The 20,035-nt window shown below is 37.9% G+C and overlaps 1 protein-coding gene across 4 annotated transcripts; it reads right to left on the bottom strand.

Moving 5' to 3' along the window:
- On the bottom strand, window positions 6,636–18,693 carry LOC109837993 (TVP38/TMEM64 family membrane protein YtxB-like). 4 transcript variants are annotated; one of them, XM_020406398.1, is made up of 5 exons: window positions 18,086–18,562; window positions 14,323–14,559; window positions 14,002–14,219; window positions 7,099–7,310; window positions 6,636–6,917 (listed from the first exon to the last, which is right to left on the bottom strand). In XM_020406398.1, the coding sequence occupies exons 1-4, from the start codon at window positions 18,332–18,334 to the stop codon at window positions 7,130–7,132; spliced, it is 885 nt and encodes a 294-aa protein (XP_020261987.1). In that variant the 5' UTR covers window positions 18,335–18,562; the 3' UTR covers window positions 6,636–6,917; window positions 7,099–7,129. The 4 variants fall into 4 exon arrangements, with proteins under 4 accessions (XP_020261987.1, XP_020261988.1, XP_020261985.1 ...); XM_020406399.1 differs by lacking the exon at window positions 6,636–6,917 and adding an exon at window positions 6,938–6,985; XM_020406396.1 differs by lacking the exon at window positions 6,636–6,917 and adding an exon at window positions 18,569–18,693 and having other exon boundaries at window positions 6,949–7,310; window positions 18,086–18,479.

Genomic DNA, 20,035 nt, shown 5'->3' with positions numbered 1-20,035 from the left:
AGACATTAAAGACTAAGTTGACTTCAGCACCAGTTTTGGTTATTCCTAGCAGTAATAAGACTTTTGTTGTTTACACTGATGCCTCCTTATCCGGTCTTGGCGGTGTATTGATGCAGACCCAGAGAGTCGTAGCCTATATTTCGAGGCAGCTAAGGACTCATGAGCAAAATTATCCCATGCACGATTTAGAGCTAGCAGCAGTGGTCTTTGCACTGAAGGCGTGGAGACATTATTTGTACGGAGTGCAATTTGAATTATTCACAGATCACCAGAGCCTGAAGTACCTCTTCTCACAGAAAGAACTCAACCAGAGGCAACGACGATGGGTAGAGTTTATTAAGGATTTTGAGTTTGCCATACAGTATCATCCGGGAAAGGCGAATGTGGTAGCAGACGCATTGAGCAGGAAGCGTCGTCGCAGACTAGCAGCTTTGAGGTGTTCATTATATCGGGATCTTTATACCCTCAACCATTTTGATTTCAGGCCAGAGATTGGCGGGAGCCGTGTATTCTTAGGAGCATTATCTGTACAACCGTCTTGGAGAGATAGAGTAGTCGGAGCTCGGTTAGAGGATTCTTGAATTCAAACCCGCAAGGGGGAGATCACCAAAGAACCCAAGGATGATTGGACTATTGGGATAGATGGAGGCCTTAGGATGAAGGGCAGGATCGTTATGCTGAACAATATACAGTTGAAGAGGGAACTATTTGACGAAGCTTATCGCAGCAGATATACAATGCACCCAGGCACGACGAAAATATACAAAGATCTGAAGAGGCATTTTTGGTGGAGTGGTATGCGTAGAGAGATTGCAGATTATATGGCTAAGTGTTTTACCTACCAACAAGTTAAAGCAGAACATCAGAGACCTGCAGGAACCCTACAGCCTTTACCCATTCCCGAGTGAAAGTGGGCAAATATTTCCATGGATTTCATAGTAGGGTTGCCTAAGTCAAAGAAAGTAAACGATTCTATTTGGGTTATAGTGGAGAGATTGACTAAGTCCGCACATTTCTTGCCTGTGAGGACGACTTATACGGCAGATGCGTATGCGAGGATCTTTATTTGGGAGATTGTTAGATTGCATGGAGTTCCGGAGATGATTGTATCAGATCGGGGCTCAGTCTTCACATCTCATTTCTGGAGGAGTTTCCAGGATGCTTTTGGCAGTCAGTTGTCATTTAGCAGTGTTTTCCACCCCAGACAGATGGACAGACCGAGAGGATGAATCAGATCTTAGAGGACATAATGAGAGCGTACGTTATAGATTTTCAGGGTAGCTGGGAGGATCACATCCCACTGATTGAATTTGCCTACAATAACAGTTATCAAGCTACCATAGGGATGGCACCGTATGAAGCTTTGTACGGGAGACCTTGCAGATCACCTATATGTTGGGCAGAGCCAGATGATAGTCTTTTGATTGGTCCAGAGTTAGTTAGACAGACCACCGAGAAGGTGGCATTGATTCGAGAGCGCATTCTTGCGGCGCAGAGTCGACAAAAGAGCTATGCAGATCAGCGGAGACGACCTTTAGAGTTCCAGATCGGAGACTCAGTTATGTTAAAAGTATCACCGATGAAGCGCGTCCAGCGATTTGGTAGACGGGGGAAGCTTGCTCCGAGATATGTTAGTCCTTTTAGGATCATCGAGTGCATTGGAGCTGTTTCTTACCGATTAGATCTTCCAGCATCAATGTCGAGTGTACACGATGTCTTTCATGTTTCGATGCTTAAGAAGCATTTGCGGGATGATGAGCAGCAGAGAGTGATTGACTCACTAGAAATTAAGATTCAGGGTGATTTGACTACCGTAGAAGTACCGATATGCATACTTGCTAGAGAGGATAAAAAGCTTAGAAATAAAGTCATTCCATTAGTGAAAGTTCAGTGGAACCGGCAAGGAACCGAAGAGATTTCTTGGGAACGCGAGGAGGATGTTCGTCGCGACTACCCGCACCTGTTTGGATAGGTATGATGTTTATATGCTTATATGACATGATAGTTGTCATTATCTATGATTATTTAGTCACATTTATATTTATCTTTAACACTAGAATGGGGATATTATTACCTAATCCTTAATCAATTGAAGTATATGGTATATACATGATGGTTTCATTGTTTGGATTATTTCGCTCGATGTACCAATTTCGTTTAGTTAAGGATTTATGTAAGAATGTTTGCATTCTAGGTTGTTAACCTTAAATATCATTGTGCTAATATTATGTGATGTGTGCAGAAGGAATTCTTAATATGAATTACACATTCTTAATGTGTTTTCCCAGTTTTTGAGCTTTGAGATGCGACTGCGGAATTTCGAGGACGAAATCCTCTTAAGGGGGGTGAATGTAAAACCCCGATAATTTATAAATAATAAAATTAATGTGTGATAAATTATGATGTGTGGATATTTAGTATGATAAATATCATTTAATGGTATATGAGTATAATACCATGTGTTTTGAGTATGAAAGAGTTCATACATGAGAGAGAATAGGGTTGAAACATGCACACATGGCCAAAAGCATAAAAACTGGAAAATCCCAGTCCGGTCGACCGCCACGGTCGACCGCGATACCTGCAGATTGTTTTTTTCCTGTTTTGAGTTGGTTTCGGATTTATAAACCCATATCCGTTTTCCCTTGATATATATATGAGTTTTTCACGAATTTCTCAGTTTTCCTAAGAACCCTAACAGCCACCAAAATCCTCCAAACCCTAGTTTGATTTCTTGGAGAAGATTGAAGGATTTCAAGTTGATTTTTGGGTGATTCTTAGCTTTTGGAGTGGATATATTTTTCAACCTTGCTTCTAACACAATTTTCGGCAATCAAAGGCGAGTATCATCTCTGCTAATCCTCCTCCTACTTTTCAAAACGTTTTTAAAGAGTTTTTAACATGTTTTGTAGAGCCAAAATGAATAGATTATGTATAAAAGATAATTTCTTTTGTATTATATGTATAAAGATTAGGTCTTTCCATGCTAAAAAGGTTGAGAACATTTTTACAGATGTGATTAAGATCTGATGATGATTTTTAAACATGGTTAATCTAAAGAAAAAAGTTTAATTTGTTGTTTTGAGCTTTTATGCATGTTTTAGGGTTTTGAATATAAATCTAATTCATAAAATCATGTTTATTGTTGTTGAGTTATTTCCAGATGTTCATATCTACTGTAGCATGTTTCCATACAAGTTTTATGAAGATTTAATCATGTTTGAATCACAAAAACACGACAAGAACATGACATATACAAAGAACATGAGAATCTGGAAATATGGTTCACGGTCGACCGCCGCGGTCGACCGCGTGCAAGACAGAGACCTAGGTATTCTCTGGAGGCCGTCGCGGTCGACCGCCAGTTTGTTTTTTGTTGTGCATGTTTTTGAAGGTTGTATTTGACTTGTCGATCAAATTTCTCGATCTTGTGCTGATAGACTACGATGTTATTTGACTGTTAAACACCTGGGATGATGGTGAATTTCAGAGGTAGACACGCACACCGAAATTGGTGCATGTATGTTATATTGTGTTAGAATTACACACTTCCGACATGAGTTAATTTGATAAACACATATGAATAATGTTATCTATACGTATCCGGAAATAGGGAGATGAAACATATTTACCGCAAAACAATTGAGTAAGAGTATTAGAATAGTATCATTGTTGCATGTATCCGGAATAGGAGAATAATAATCCTATTGCCGCAGAGCGATTGAATAATGAGCATTACAAAAGTATCGCTATAGCACAAGATGATGCACACATAGATAATTAATTAGCTGTAAGCTTCACTTCCATGATAGATTACCCGCGAGTAGGGTATTTTCTTTGAGATTTTTGATGTACCCGTTATGAACGGTAGATATATTTTGTTTTAGCAATTGTTGATATCCTCTTATTATAGAGCAGGTCACTCGAACGTAGTTCGAGATGAGATGGTTTTTCTTTGTGTGGGAGATTGGGGTATTTATAATTGATTAATTGCTTTTCATTCATAGAGAGTAATATGAATGATTTAATATATGTCTGTACTGACTTTATTTTCTTATATACTCCTACCCCTTCCCCTGGGTAGAGGTAGTGATGATTTCGCTAGTGCTTTGACGCTCATTGTTTTTCCCTCCTTTTCAAGCAGTGAGTCAAGCGCACGAAAAGTCGCAGGTTGATGGGACATTTTAGTTGTCCGTTTAGCTATTTATTAAAATTTATAGTTATCGCAGAACTCCACATGTAGTTGATTGCTTTCAAACTCCAGATTAGTATTTTATTTCATAGAGTTGAGAGCTATTGTAAGACTTTGTTTTTTTTTTTTTTTTTTTCTTTGAGATTTAGTTCAGACTCATTGAGATTTAGTTCAGACTCAGAGATATGTTTATCTTATTCCAGTTAGGCTCATTATTGATATTCTTATGCTTCTTCTGTGTTTATCCAGTGTTGTTCTATTTCTATTTTTGCATGTTTGTACCTTCACCTATTTATTGTTTCCACTAGAGAGATAGTGATTCTGATGGTGAAACTTATCATAACATGGTGGTTGGTGCTTGGCAGGTTTGACAATCCGGGTTTCACCTGGGACTGCAGCCTTGTGTGAACCCTGGGGCGTCACATTTCGTCTTGCACCCGATGAGTCAGCTGAGTTGACAGCTTGAACTTGGATTGGATGTGTCGACCATTTGTACCTTCCTACTATTTCTGCCGTGTGTCCTGTTAAAGGACATAGTAATTTTCAAGATACAATCGAAATAAAATAAAATTATTTTATCCACCTTTAACAAGAGATGCCAGTAGGTAATTACCGTCGAAATGGGGCCCTTATTGATGATGAGTACACCTTTTGTTCAGAATTTTCATTATCTTATTCGTCAAATATAGTTAACTGTAAACAAAAAGAGAAAAAGGTGTGCCTTTTATGGGCGGAATGATTAACAAAGTTTTTTTCAAACTAATGATGTGGTGGAGTCCTACGTATATCGATGGCATAACCAACCAAGGAACAGAGACAGATCTATAATAAATAAACAAATCAATATAGAATACGCCCATTTCAGTAGCAATAAGTCAGTCGGTGATGGGTGGTTGAGGAATGATTATTACTTTATTTATCAAACATTATATGTTTTATGCTATTTAATAACTTAAAATGAATGGTCTGCAAATTGATGGAGAAACTGAATAACGTTCAAAATGAATCTTGTTATGGGAAATTTAATACATGCGGCGAATTTTTTTTAATCGAATTTTATATGCAACTGACTTTTTAAATTAAGCCTTATTTTTTGGATATCCATGACCAAATTAGGTTGAACTATAGTAAACCTTGTATTGTGAGAATTAGGTTGAACTATAGTAAACCTTGTATTGTGAGTTATATACAACTTATTGTCATCCCTAGGAAAGTTTGAGACGGTGGTTCAATGTTCATGAAATCTGAGCCTTGAATCTTAGTACTAAAGACTGAGCCTTGAATTGATATAGTGGCTCAACGTTTATGAAGCCCAAGCCTTATAATACATAGTCAATTTGACATCCGACATCGTGAGGAATAAGTCAGAACTCCTCCCCTCCCCTCTTCCTCTTCGAGAGAGAAAACTGTGAGGAACAAGTCACCTAGGTTCACATAAAGAGTGTCCCCCTTTTTTTTCTCTTCAAAGGGAGAAATTGTGAGGAATATGTCACCCAAATTCACATCAACCCCCCTCCCCTCTCTTCGAGAGAGAAACTATGAGGAATAAGTCACTCAGGTTCACGTGAAGATAGTTGATCCTGATTCCCTTTCTATTCGAGAGAGGAACCGTGAGGAATAAGTCACCTAGGTTCACATCAAGAATGTTGATCCTGATGTAGTGTATTTGAGATCTAGAATATTATAGATCACGCGAAGTGTACGATAACTGCCTCAAGAACTTGAATGGTACAAAGCAAGAGTGCAACAGCTGATCCGAAGTGGTTAATGGAGCAAACTTTGGGTAGAAGTAAGCGTAGAAACACTTGAGGATACTAGAAGAAAAATCCACCAAGCTCCGGGTTCATAAATGAAATTTCACTCGCAATAAAATGACACAAAAAACAAGCATGTTCAACTTGGAATTTACTTTTGAAAGAAACTGCAGACTGCCAACTTGACATCTCCCTATTTGCAAGAGGAGTTAAAAAAGGAGCTATGCTTAAGATCTTATTTTTGAACAGGGTGTTTATTTCCCTCTGCTGGCAGGGGGCCGGAGATCCGTAAGCCAAGATCCCTATAAAGCTGAAGAAAAGTAAATCCAGATATATTAAAGCTGAAAGTTATGCACAAATCAAAATCAGGCAGATGTCCAACATTCTCCCAATGAGGGAAATACCGTGCATTTCTTAGAGAATACTGCATCCAAGTCTCAGACATCATATGGAGTGAAAGCTTTCCCCATGCCACATTGCTATCGGATAGTTATCAAACACCTTTGGAACAAGTCAACCATCATAAACACTATCAATAGTGAATTGGCTGATCAAACCCTAAGATGACTGCTGGTTATCAAATTAGAAATAGATATGCATACGTTTTTCTGCTCAAGATCTTGTTTAGGAAGCTTGTGTGAGAGATCTTGAGAAGGTCTGTGTACAACCTTCTTGCCTAAAGAAAATTCTGAAACACAACAGATAATAATCACGACACTTTCTATACGTTGTAAGTAGACAAGTTACAATTTCTAATCTTCATACTAACATATACTGAATGATTTTTCTATAAAAGTTACAATTTCAAATATATGTATACAATACTCTGTTACATCTGCAGCATCCATCCCCACCAGACTCTCGTCAGCCAGAAGGTGCCTTAACAAAGGAGAAACCAAAAGAAAGTGCCATCATTTGCCCAAGGAAATCCTGGGTACGAGCCGAGCCGACAGCTCATTCCGGCGCACGAGCTACCAACAAATAAACTAGTGGAAATCCTGGGTACGAGCCGAGCCGACAGCTCATTCCGGCGCACGAGCTACCAACAAATAAACTAGTGGTAAAATCCATCATGCTAGACACCTCACCATCCAGTGGTATCTCTTGAAACTCAATTAAAGAAAATGAAGTGGAAGCTCGTATCCAATATACCTATGTCATTAAGTATGATCCATACAAGGTCTCACGCTACACTTAGCCCTTCCCCAGCCTTGAGAGTTTGAAGAGCCCGCTTTGCATAGATGGTGAAGGCAGCTGTCGCAGCTACAGCCGCTCCAAAACATAGTGCATTATAGAGGACCTGCTCCATCGACAAGAATCCACCCTCAGTAGCTACATCAGCCAAAGTACGAAGCAGCCTCCCGCTGTGGTCAATCCACCAACAGAGAAAATTAGTAGGAAAAAAAACATCTAGAGTAATTACAAGGATAATAGATGTAAAAACTAATAGAATGTCTTGAAAGATAACTGTCCATCAAATTGCTACTTATTTTCTTATTTGCTCATGTAGCTGTAAAAGGAGTGAAACTGATGGTTGTGTGATCAGTGGAACCCTCCTTCCTCCAGGGTGCTCATTTAAATGTTGCTATCATTTGGAAGTGTCGGATTATATTTGAAATCTCCTAAAGATCAAAGTGAAAGAAAAATGGTCTAAAATACTCCAGAAGACTGAAATAGGTCAAAAGAAATTATGCTGCAGGAATAACATTAATTTCAGAGTATATAGGAGCAACTATGAATCAACTTATGCTCAACATAGCTGAATGCCTCAAGGAGATTGGAATTTGAGGTTTCAGCACTTTCCTGAGACTTTTGGGTCGTTGAACAAATGATTTGCAATATTGTTGGTGAAAAGATTCATATAGATAATTGATGGTGTTAAACTCTATTCAAGCACATGAATATTTCACAGTAGAAGAGAAATAAGCCAGGTCACAGGAAAACTCAGACCTCAGATTGCGGGTGAGTAGAAAGTCAAACCATGGCTGTTTTCAGTAAGATGAAATTTCCCTGAGAATAACTATGAACATGATACTGATCTTGCATAGTATTATCATCCGTATGATTGCCTAGGAAAATGTCCTTCCATGCAGTTTGGTTATTGATGTAGTTTGAATTAATGTGGATTAAGTTTAAAATTAGGATTTGTCCTAGGTTTCAAATTTTATTCACAAAACTGAATTTCATATTAAATAGGATATCTAACTGAAGAGTTTATGTGGATAAGATTCATATTGTGACTGTAGCAGCCACTGTTTATGTGAACATGATTTTTTTTTTAATTTAAACTTTATGCTTTTGAGATTCATAATTATTATTTCGTTAATTCACCTTGATTTATCCATAGTTTCATTTTGTAAAACCTACTTAAATGCTAACTGGCACGAATTAAGCAGGAACCAGAGTGGAAAGCTGAGACCCTGCAATTTCTTTTCCAATGATTCCTCTGTTCCTGGTCTGCACTAACTATTGCAACCTGAAACTTTGCCCCATCAGCAAAAAGTGTTCTCTTCTTCCTAAATGCAACATTCCTAAAGAATAACAAAAGGGAAAACAAGGATAAACAGGAAAAACAAAATAACAAGCCCAGCAACTCATAATAAGAGAACAAGGTATAGGAATCTGGCTCATATTCATTGCAGGCCAAGCAGGATAGTTTATATTCTTTCTGGATTTAATTTGGGCAAAGCCATCAAGCAATTCAATGTAGGTAAAGGTGAAGGGAAGAAGAACAGGAGATCACATCTTCTTAAAGCGGAAATCATCATCACGGAAGTAAGTGCACTGCTGGTAAGGAAAACAGGTGAAAGTTGGCAGAGACAGACGGAACCCAACAAAAGCTAAGCGTTCTTCTGCAAAAGGGATGCAAAGTACTTTTCTTTCAACAATTCTGTTTTACTATGACTATGAAACACAAAACCTGAAAAACATGTCAGTATGACTATACTAATAATACAATGAAAGACTTGGAGAAAGCAATGACATAGAACACATCTAGTAACGGCTACATGGTTATCATCTCCGTTATGGGTTTTTTTCTTCGATATTTATTCCGCATGAAGTACTTCTTCATTGTTATGAGGAAAGCGTACATAGTGTAAAGAGTCTAAGACCAAATCTAAAATGATCCAGTATCACAAAAGAACTTACTAAGTTCATAAATAATATTGGACAATAAATGAAATGCACGGCATAAACGACAATGAAATTTTGAACTACATGACTTACCCAAAGTAATGGTTTCACAGACTGACACATATGCAGCAATACCTAAATCTATATGGTTACCATCTTTATTATGGTCCTTCAGTGTTTTACAAACTCAAGTTCACACATCCTTAAGATGATAAGACCTAACTTCAAACAATCTAATATCAGTTTATCTTACCATAAAATTACCTCCGTTTACAGAGCTGAAGAATAAGCATACAGTGTAAGAATACCAAGTACACTTAGGTTCAAAGATCTTTTCACTTTATGGTCAATGTAACTTAAGCTTTTAGTAAATATAATTTAGCCTACAATCTGATTAAATTCCTTCAGAATGCTATGGTTATCCTTTTTCTCATGCAAACAAATAAACTAAGGAAGAATTTCCTACGAATGGACCAAGCTGAACAATATTTCCCAACCCACATGAAAGCCGGTTATGATATAACCAAGGTTCTCTCATATCAGATTCTTATGACACTTCATTTAATCATGCCTAGCATATTAATTAGAACGATGGAAACAAACTCCATGGTTAAGACTGCTTGAGGCAGAGCAAGTTCAAAATGGGTGAGCAGTCAGAGCATTCAACCGTGCATGTGAATGGAATGATATTTTAAAGGGAATATTCTCTTATAAACCAATTCATTCACCTATGGATGACTTCACAAATGCAGATGCATAAATTATGTTTGTACACAAACAGATTGGTATGGCTAATCTGCCCTTTAGGAAATAGAAGAGTCTGGTTTTTGAACTACTCGTAGGCCACTAAATGCACCAGTTGAAATAATAATAAGATTATAATTATGAGGCAAGGAGCAATAGATCGATCTCACAAATTGGTTGGAACTAGAAGGATATGATAATAGTTAACTAAAGGGAAGAGATAGAGCTAATAGAACTGTATGGAAGAATAGGACCCATTTAGTCAAATCCAATTTGCAATAAAGGCGTTGTCGTTGTTGTTGATTTTGCACTACTGTGAGCCTATGAAGCACGGACACGGAGACACGGACATGACACGATACAGACACGGCAAAACCCAAGAAAATAGGACACGGCGACACGACTAGATTTTTTTAATATTATTATTATATATAGATAAGTTTATAAAATTCAAGTCTAACGGTGCAAACATATAAAAATTACATGAGAATAAAGATCAAGTTGCAACTAGTTCCATGGCTACAAAATATTAAGTTACTAACATTGTAAAAATATAAAAATTACAACCAAAAACATATCTTAAAATAAAGTTTTCAAGTTGAAACATCAAAAAGATCGTTCTATGGCTTCAACTCATTCATCCTCCTCAAACACAACGGCCTCTATCGTGGGCTCATCAAGAAAAAGAGTAACAACTTCTAAAATGTCGGCACCTTGAAATGAGTCGAAAGCATCTCCACCAATATCTCATATTCTTGATTCCCCTTCCATACTCTTCCGAACTTCGCGAAAGTAAGCGAAGGTTGGTGTGAACATAAAAAAGATCCTCTGCACGTGCCGGGTTAGCTTGTTCCTCTTTAAGGAGTGAATGAAACCATACATATTCCAATTCCATTCACAACAAGAAGAGGAACAAGGTTAGCCTAGAAGCTTTACGGCCAATGCTTGCAAATTTGGAGTACTTAGACCATAAAAAAGCCACCATGACTTTGGATCCATATGTCCTCTATCGAAAAGAGAATCCGGATCACTAAAAGCCTCCAAAGCCTTGCAAACTTAGCATATTCCAAGTTCACCGTCTGTCGTTCATCGGGGTTAGGATAGTAGATTCTTAAGCACTTTGCTCTTTCCGTAGAGATCTCAAGATCTTGATTTGGAGCTTGCCGATTAACGTTCTCATTGAGCCATGTGGAGTGATAGTACATATGTTCGTTAATAACATGAATTAGCCCACAATGTATTGATTAATAGAAATATTCACATTAAAGAGTGAAATGTGAAATATTACCTTGGAACTAAAGAGTATGTCAAGTGCTGAAGCGGGGTGTTGCTCTTGTTTCATAGATCCACCAAGATCTTATGAACCACCTCATAAAAAAGAGATTCCTCGTTATCCCTTTTACCCTCATGCCTATAAATAGCTTGTTTCACCTTCTTAATCATTGTATCCCACATATCATACACCAAATGAAGACATATTGTATCGGTGTCGGTGAACCTTATCATTTTATAGATTGGGCCAGTAAAGTCAAGAATAAAATCTATCTTGTTCTACCACAAATCATCGAGGACTTTCTCTTTCACAAATTTAGCTTTCTCCACATCATCTTCTCTATACAAGCTCTATTGATCACTAAGGATCATGTCTTGGACGGCTCTCTTGAAGACCTTAAACCTTTTTAACATAATAATCCACGAGGCAAATCTTGCGTCGGCAATTAATAGGAGCTTCATCTTGGAATAATCATTGAACATGACAAGCCGCATAGAATGGTTCATGATAAAATTCTTCATAAGCAATGCATCATTGGAGATCTCTGTAATCCAATGTAATTGTGCATAAGCCACGACATTTGCTTCAGTGTTCTTAGCTGCACAAATATTCTTGATAGCAAGATTGAGTGTATGGACTACACAAGGAGTCCAATATATGTGAGGCCAGGTGCCCTCCACAAGCCCTCCCGCGGCCTTGCATGCCGAAGCATTATCGGTTATGATTTGGATGACGCATTCACGACATTCAAGAACATTGACTTACCCTCACATACCGCCATAAAATTAATGATGGGCCTCCTTTGTGCATCTGTCCACCCATCACTACAAATGGAGACCCCCTTCTGTTGCCATGTGCCTCTGATGGGCTCCATCAATCTTTCTACGTGAGCTTTCTCACGTTGTAAGATAGTGGTCCTCATATAATTGTAACTGGGAGGCTTGTAGCCAGAGATTGGATTGCTTACGGCATATATAAAAGCCTTAGCATAATATGGATTCCTTGTCAAGTTGAAGGACAATCCCTCGGTGAAGAACATCCTAACAATCAATGCATCCAATTCCTCCATTGTTCCTATGTTGAATGCTTGTTTCACGGTATTAGGCCCCCTCCTCCTCTTAGATTCACTTGCACGATTCAGCATGCTTGCACTTGCACTTACACCGGTCGTACTTACAGTCGAAGATGTAGGCAAAGATAAAATCTTAGGCCTAGAAGCTCTTAACCTCGCCTCCGCTTGATCCAACGTCCTTTGAAACTCCCTTAGGTTTTCAGATGTTGACTTGGAACACATCTTAATTTCAGTCCTGCTTATCCTCAAGAGGAGATTTTTAACTCTTAAGTATCAACCGGTAAACTCCTCTCTGCAATAATTACATCTCCATCTTCAATTTCCTCATGTCGTTTCCCCTTTTTTTCCAATTTGGTAACATATTTTCAAAGCGGGCATTTGTCATCTTATACTCCACTGCCACTAGAACTCCTTTCTTGTTCCATTTCTCTAAAGTACAATAGCAATAACAGTAAATTAAAAAATTATCAATAGCAAAACAGTAACTAAAATCTTAATTAACAGTAAATTAAAAAATAAAACCCTAATTAATTAACAGTAAATTAATGGAACCCTAACTAATTAATAGTAAATTAATAGAAAACAGTAAATTAAAATGTAGCAATAACCCTAATTAAATGGAACCCTAATTTAATTAACAGTAAATTCACGTGAAAACAGTAAAGTCTTCAAATGTATATTTAGAGAGAGAAAGAGAGACGGATTCAGAGAAAGAGAATCAGTGAGAGAGAGACGAAGAGATCCAGAGAGACGAAGAGATTAGTCAAGAGAGACAAAGAGATCGAGAGATCAGGAGAGAGAGATGAAGAGATCGAGAGATCGGGACGAAGATATCGAGAGATCGAGAGAGAGAGACTGGCCTAGCAGCGACGAGCCGACGAGGACGAGGACGAGCCGATCTCGAGAGAGATGAAGGGATTGTGGCGAGCCGATCTCGAGAGAGATGAAGGGATTGTGGCGGCGTCGGGACTCTGGTAAGTGAAGAAATTAGGGTTTGAGTTTCGGGTTTTTCTTTTTTGTTCGCGAATCTCAGCCGTGTCGGGAATGAGTCGGGGGCGTGTCGGGGCGTTGACGCGTGTCGGGGGCGTTGACTGTGTGTTCGACGCGTGTCGAACGCGTGTCCGCGTCCGACACGTGTCGGACACGGACTCGGGGCCCGCGTGTCGGTGCTTCATAGCTGTGAGCAAGATACACTAATGTATGCAATGTACCAAATACCAGTATATGCAAGATACAGATAGACTAAAATGGATAAAGCCCATGCAAGATATAGATGGACTAAAATGGATAAAAGCCCATACCCTTCACGAACCTCACTTTATTGCAATGTAGTAAATCCTCTCAACTGCCATAAATAGAAGAGAGAAAATGAAGGTATTCTATTCCATCATTAGTTGAGAGGAAACCTATATAATATGCTGACAACTACTGTCTGCTATAAGTTTATAACAATCATCATATAGCTATATATTCCTGATTGAATAAATGTTAATAAAATAAGAACTCTGGTGCCATAACTACACTATCAGGGTAAATTTGTTCCAACAAGGGTGTCTTATATAATTCCTGCCAAGTTAAAATACATTTACAAATTTTTAGTCAAATTCCAACACCAGGCATATCCACTAGAAGAGATCGTGGAACATCTATAAGATGTTACACGAATGTTAGATGTTTCATAAACAAGTGAAACTCATATTAACCTAACGCTCAAACTAAATAAATGGAGAAAGTCATAAAACTACGAAGAAAAATTACACGAAAAATGTTACCAGATTATAGGACTATTATATTGGCTGAAGAACTAGTATTATAAGAAAAGAATACTAACGTGTAGATTGTCATAAAAGTCTCAGGCACCGACCCAATCAGAGATCCACATATGTAAGGGAAGTACTTAACATTCGTAGCTACAGCTGCATAATTGAAAACTATATATGGGAAGGGAGAAACCCTGAGCAACGTAACAGCTCGAAATTGATGAAACCAGTTTCCCTCGCTAGCTAATCTGACAAGAGCTGCTTGCTTGGGCCACTTCTCCAGCCATTTCTGTGTATCAATCACAAGATAGACAAAAGGTCAGAAGTAATAAAGAAACTCCAAATAATAACATGACAAGAATAGATAGGCTAAAAATGTTGCAGGAACTTACATGTAATTTATGGCGGAAGAGATGCCCAATAAAAAAGGGCAACGACATGCCAATGCTTGAAGCGGCCATAATTAACAGAAATCCATAACCATAGCCGAAAGACATTCCAGCTATCCACATACATGGTGAAGAGGGCAACAATAGAACAGGACAAATCGCAATAAAAACAAAAATTAATAAGCCAAGGATTGGAATGCTAAATGTTGCCATTTCCCACTCGAGTATCGGTATAACCACCTGCCAGGTCATCTTGAAGGCATGAGATAGCACAAAACAGAGACAGAAGTTTTGAATCATAGAGAAGCACACAAAGAGATAATATTGCTTTCAGTTGAATAATAAAGCAAGAAGATATCATATACTTGTTGTCTGTTGAGATAAATTAGCATGCATGGAGCAGAAAATAGAAAAAAAAAAATTAACTATTAACGAACTCCATGAGTCTATGGCATTGCCTATGTAGAAAAAAATCGTAATTCAGAGCGTTAACATAATGAAAATTTCATAGATACTAGTCACATGAAAAATCACAATTACACATGCCTCCGAGAACTTAATCTATTAATAAAAAGTACAGAGAGTTAAGGGTGAACAGACCAAAATAACGTTCTTACTGAACATGGCAATGTAAGAGGCATATTGAAATATCGGTGGTCCATTTGCCTACGTCAATGTGAAGTCGTACGTGTGATTCATATAATCATGGTTGTTGAAACTAAAATCAAAATCCCTTGGTCCTTTCTAGAACAGAAGAGACAAGTAAAAGTGGCTAACTGGCTATAGATGGAGGTAGAGAAGCATGAACATATATGTGTATAAAAAATCATGTCATGCATTGACTACAAAAGGAAAATGAAAATGAACATGAAACTGCATGTTGACATAATAAAGCAGGTTCCTTCACATTTTATACAATATTACAATCTATTTTCACAAAAAAATTGGCACATGGTAAGGAAAATGCATAGAACACATCCCCGCAATATTTTCTTGAACTTAGAAAAAGTAGAATCACACAATAAAACAAATACAGGCCCAGTTAGAGAATTTTGTAAAAGTAAGATCAGTCAAGATGTAGTAACAGGTATCCTAAGCACAACGTGCATGTGCATCAATGCAGCGCAGAAACAGAACAAGGTTTTGAAAAATCCATCTGGATGCAAGTGTTGAGAGCACTTAATACAATATTTTACAATCAACTTAAGCTTTTGGGTAATAGTTGCCTGACATGATGAACAGTATTTTAAGGTATGCTTGGTTCAAGCCCCACAATCATAAGATTAAAATGCAATAATTTTCCATCACATATTCTTTTCTTTTTGAACGACCCATCCCCATATTTATTTTTCTCAGTTAAGTGGTTATCTTACACCCTACAGAGGCAATATACAAGAAAAGGAAAATAGAATTGACAGAAAAGCAATAACCAGATTATTAGGTTGTAAATTGCAAGTTTGTGAGGATGACTATGTAGAGTGATATGCTTACTGTATGATTAAGCTTTCCTTGCACCATAAGCTGTAATGATGCAGAGACTACAAACATTGTTTTCTAATTCCTGTCCTATGATGCACATGAATATTGCATATGTCACATGGGTATGAATTAAATCACAGTAGCAAGTTAAAAATGGTAGTGGATACAGTGTTCAGTATACCCTGGGATCCAGAAAATTAGCTCAAAATCATAGGTTCCCTCCCTTGTTTTCCACTATTCTTACATTATGTTCCTGTATCAAAGAGCACTGGCAAGTCAGCTATATGGTTTTAAATTGCACTAAAGCTGATTGTATTAACTTGATCTTGGAGATATTTAAATGAGATAGTGAGACAACGATTTGAATGACAAGACCACCCAAAATGCAATAAATTTGCCAATGGCAGCAACTAATTTCATTGTTCACTGAAGAGTATCAATCTCCACATAGCATCTCTCCCATAATTTATGTTGAGAGATTTAGTATCTCTCTCATGATGAGAAGCGAGAAGAAAGCGAAAGAGCTTCATTCATAGACAGTGTTATATTTCTAGTCTAGCTTCACAAAATCAATCTAGATTACTTGAAGTGCCAACAAGTCTAAGGTCAGTCAAATTCTACATCAAATCAATCCAGATTAGTAGAGGTATAAGTTCCTCTTGGGGTTAAGATCTCAAGATTTTCCATGTGTGCTCTACTCTCCTGGTAATGGTGTATCATCATTATCTTAATTTGTCTATTTTCTCATCCTTGAAGACACGCAATTAGATGAAAGAGCAAATGGTGGAAATTCAGTTGGACATGTATACAGTCACAGGGGAGGTATTCATTTCACAAGGATCATAATACAACAATACCAAATCTGCTAAGCTTCATGGCAAGTGGCAACCCCATAAGCATAAGAGAAGGCCTACAAACACCTAGTCACTATTTTTAAGAAACAGATGAAAGATTGAGAAATATGTGCTGTTACCACAATTCTATGAGAGATCATAGTATGGATGCATTTCCATCACAAGGATAACCTTTATAGCATATTTTTTTAAATAGTCAAGTCAATCCCCAGATGAAAAATCTGCATTGAATGCAAAACGATCTTGCGAGTCCTCGGTCGCGCGCCTTGCGAGAAAGGCACTTTGATGTGATGGCAGAGCGCTCTGCATCTGATATGGGCCACTATGCTTGCACGAGGCGAGTTGAGGGTGCTAGCAAACACCTTGTGCATGTTGTGGGGCGCTCCGGTTCAGGATTTTTCCTTCCATCCTAGTGTTTCTTTCTCACTGGCCTCTCTGTGAGGCAAGCAATGATCGTCTACAACCATCTACATCAAACGACGATCTACAGCGGCGATCTCCAGCAATGTGGAAACAAGGAATCAATGCTTGCATAAGGTATCTGGTAACTGAGAGTCCATAACAGTAGTTACACACTCTGGGAAGTGAGATGACAGCAACAACAAAATGCTTCTTTCAACTCAGTAAAGATAAGACCTTTTAGTATCCATAGTTACAAGCACCAACGTCTTATTAGCCAGAGGAATTACTTAATATCAAACTCAGACATGAACCAAAGTTGACATCTTATCAGAATCAGATTTAGATAAATATTTTTTATCCCTCACTATGTTGAGTGTGTTCTCTGTTTACGTGAAATAGCTAAACCACAACTACCATTCCATAAACTATGTAAGTAGGATTGCTACAGACTTCTCAATACTATAGTGTCATATAGATTTTCAATAATAACAAAGGGATTCGGGATACACATCCCATTTTCTCCATTTAATCACATACTGCTAAATAGCAAGTCAATTGCGGGTTGGTGAAAGTTCCCTGTCTCTAAGAGCTAGCTTTAGGGATGAGTTCGCGAGAGGGGTGACGTTGAAATTGCAGAGTTCAACCGAGACCTGACCAGTCCCCAACCAACCTGCATATGCACTGGGACTCCGGAAGTGTGGTGGTACTTTAAGTTCAATTAAGTCACGTGTTAGTCAATTGTGGGTTTACAGAAGCCAATTGTGGTTTTACAGAAAATTTGGGTTTTCTTCCTCAAATAGCAATTAGCTCTTAGGCTAAGTTCTCCTGGGTCTCTTACATTTACTCTCAGATTATTCATTCTAGTAGATATCAACACCCTTTATGCATGTCAATTCAATGTTTGGTGGAATTTTAGTCTACAAGGGAAAAGTGTGCAGCCATTGTCCTCTGCCACTTAAATAACAGAGAAATGAATCAAGCACAAACCAAATAATGAACTAAAAGGAGATCAATGTAAAGAAATAGAAAACCTTTTTGAGGAGGAAAGGGCCGCCGAAGATAACCAAAAGCGCAGCAACAGCAGCCAAGAAGAGGCATAAAACAGCAACCTTTAACCACCAAGTCCAAGAAATCCTCTTTATCCAGGAACATCGAACCTGCACCTCAACAGATTTCCCCAGCTCAGGGTCATCGGATGGCGGCAATCTCAGGTAATCCCCCAATCCATCATTGGATTCCGCAACCACATTAACATCAACGATTTCAGTTCCAAACGTCATCGAATTTCTCAGTCTGGCCGGCCGAAACCCTAACGCGAGCCTTATCCTGGCCTTCAAGGTATCTACTCGCGGCTGACAAAACCCTAGAATTTAAAAGAGGAGGTTTTGCGGGGAGAGCCACTGAAACCGATCGTCAATCAAAGACCTAGTTTTAGATTAAACAATAATAATCATATCTAAAAACGGATTTTAAAAGAAAATAGAACTAAGAAGAAGCATCGACGCAAAGAAAACCTGTTATCGTTTCCAAAGGCAAAGGAGAATAAAACACTGTAGCATAGAAATGCTTCTCCGGCACTATTGAAGGGGCCACCAAGTAATAAGGCCTAAAAATTTACACCGACCATAATAACATTTATATAAATTCATACATTTAACTCTTTACACATGTTTCAATTGCAAGAGTTTTAGTTTGACCAGGAAAAATATAAATTTTTACATATATATCTTTTAAATTTCTCTCACTTATATATTTACCATCCAAAATTTAAAATATCTACAAAAAAAATTCATCTTTCTCTCTTCCACCTCCTCACCCCTCTCTCCCCCTCCCCATCTCTCTCCCATTATCATCTCCTTCATCCTCCTCTTCTCCTCTCTATCACATCATCTCCACTTTTCTCCTTCCTCAAGTTACTCGTCCTCCCATTTTCCCTCCGCCCCCCCTGCCTCCACAATTGCTTCATCCTCTTCTTCTCTCATTTCTTACTCTCTTTCATTTTTCCTCCTCCTCAAAATCCTCACATTCACCTCCTCCTCTCACTCCTTCCACCCATGTTGCTTTCCTTAATTAACCTTTCTTTATTCTCTCATCACAGTCTTCTCCTCCCATTCCCTCCTCTCTATTCCTCTCTCTCCTCTCTCTTTAAACATTAACTTAAAAGTGGAGAAGGGAGTGGAGAAAGATGGAGCAGAGAAGTGGAGTTGGGAGAGAGAGGTTGAAAAGAAAGAGAGTTAGGTTTTTATGTAAATATTTTATTTTTGAGGATAAATTTATAAGTGTGATATATATATATATATATCCATAATTTTCTTGCACAAATCAAAATTTTTGTGACCGGAGTAAATTTAATTGGTTAACTGTGTTAATTTATAGGTATTATTGTTGTCAGCGTCACTTTTTAGGTATTATTAGTTAGAGGGTATAACTTTTATTGCCTAAAGTGCACTGCTAAAAAATTAGGCATCCTAGACGGAAAATTTCGTCTAGGATACACAGAATTCCGTCTAGGATGTGTATCCTAGACGGAATTCCGTCTAGAATACCCGTCTAGGAAATTTCTGTCTAGGATGTAGTATTCTAGATGGAAATTCTGTCTAGAATACATCCTAGACGGAATATTCTAGACAGAATTCAAAACCGTCTAGAATACATCCTAGACGGATTATTCTAGACGGAATTTTCATCTAGAATAATACATTCTAGACAGAAAAAAATTCCATCTAGAATGAGTAATCTAGATAAAAATTTCCGTCTAGAATACTCATTCTAGACGAAAATTGATGTTTTTTATTTTTTTTAAAATGGTATCCTAGATGGATTTTGAGCATCCTAGACGGATTTTCCGTCTAGGATACTATGCTACAGTATTTGATTTTATTTTTGCAGAATCTACTTTGGGTGCATGAACACAATATTGAACAACAAAAAATTATATTCATATCCAACACAATCTAATAATATTCCAATATCAAATCCTA

This window comes from Asparagus officinalis, chromosome 4, assembly GCF_001876935.1.
Source record: "Asparagus officinalis chromosome 4, Aspof.V1, whole genome shotgun sequence".
NCBI lineage: Eukaryota > Viridiplantae > Streptophyta > Magnoliopsida > Asparagales > Asparagaceae > Asparagus > Asparagus officinalis.
The sequence above is the reverse complement of the archived record's forward strand: the minus strand, read 5'-3'. Positions and strand labels throughout refer to the sequence as shown.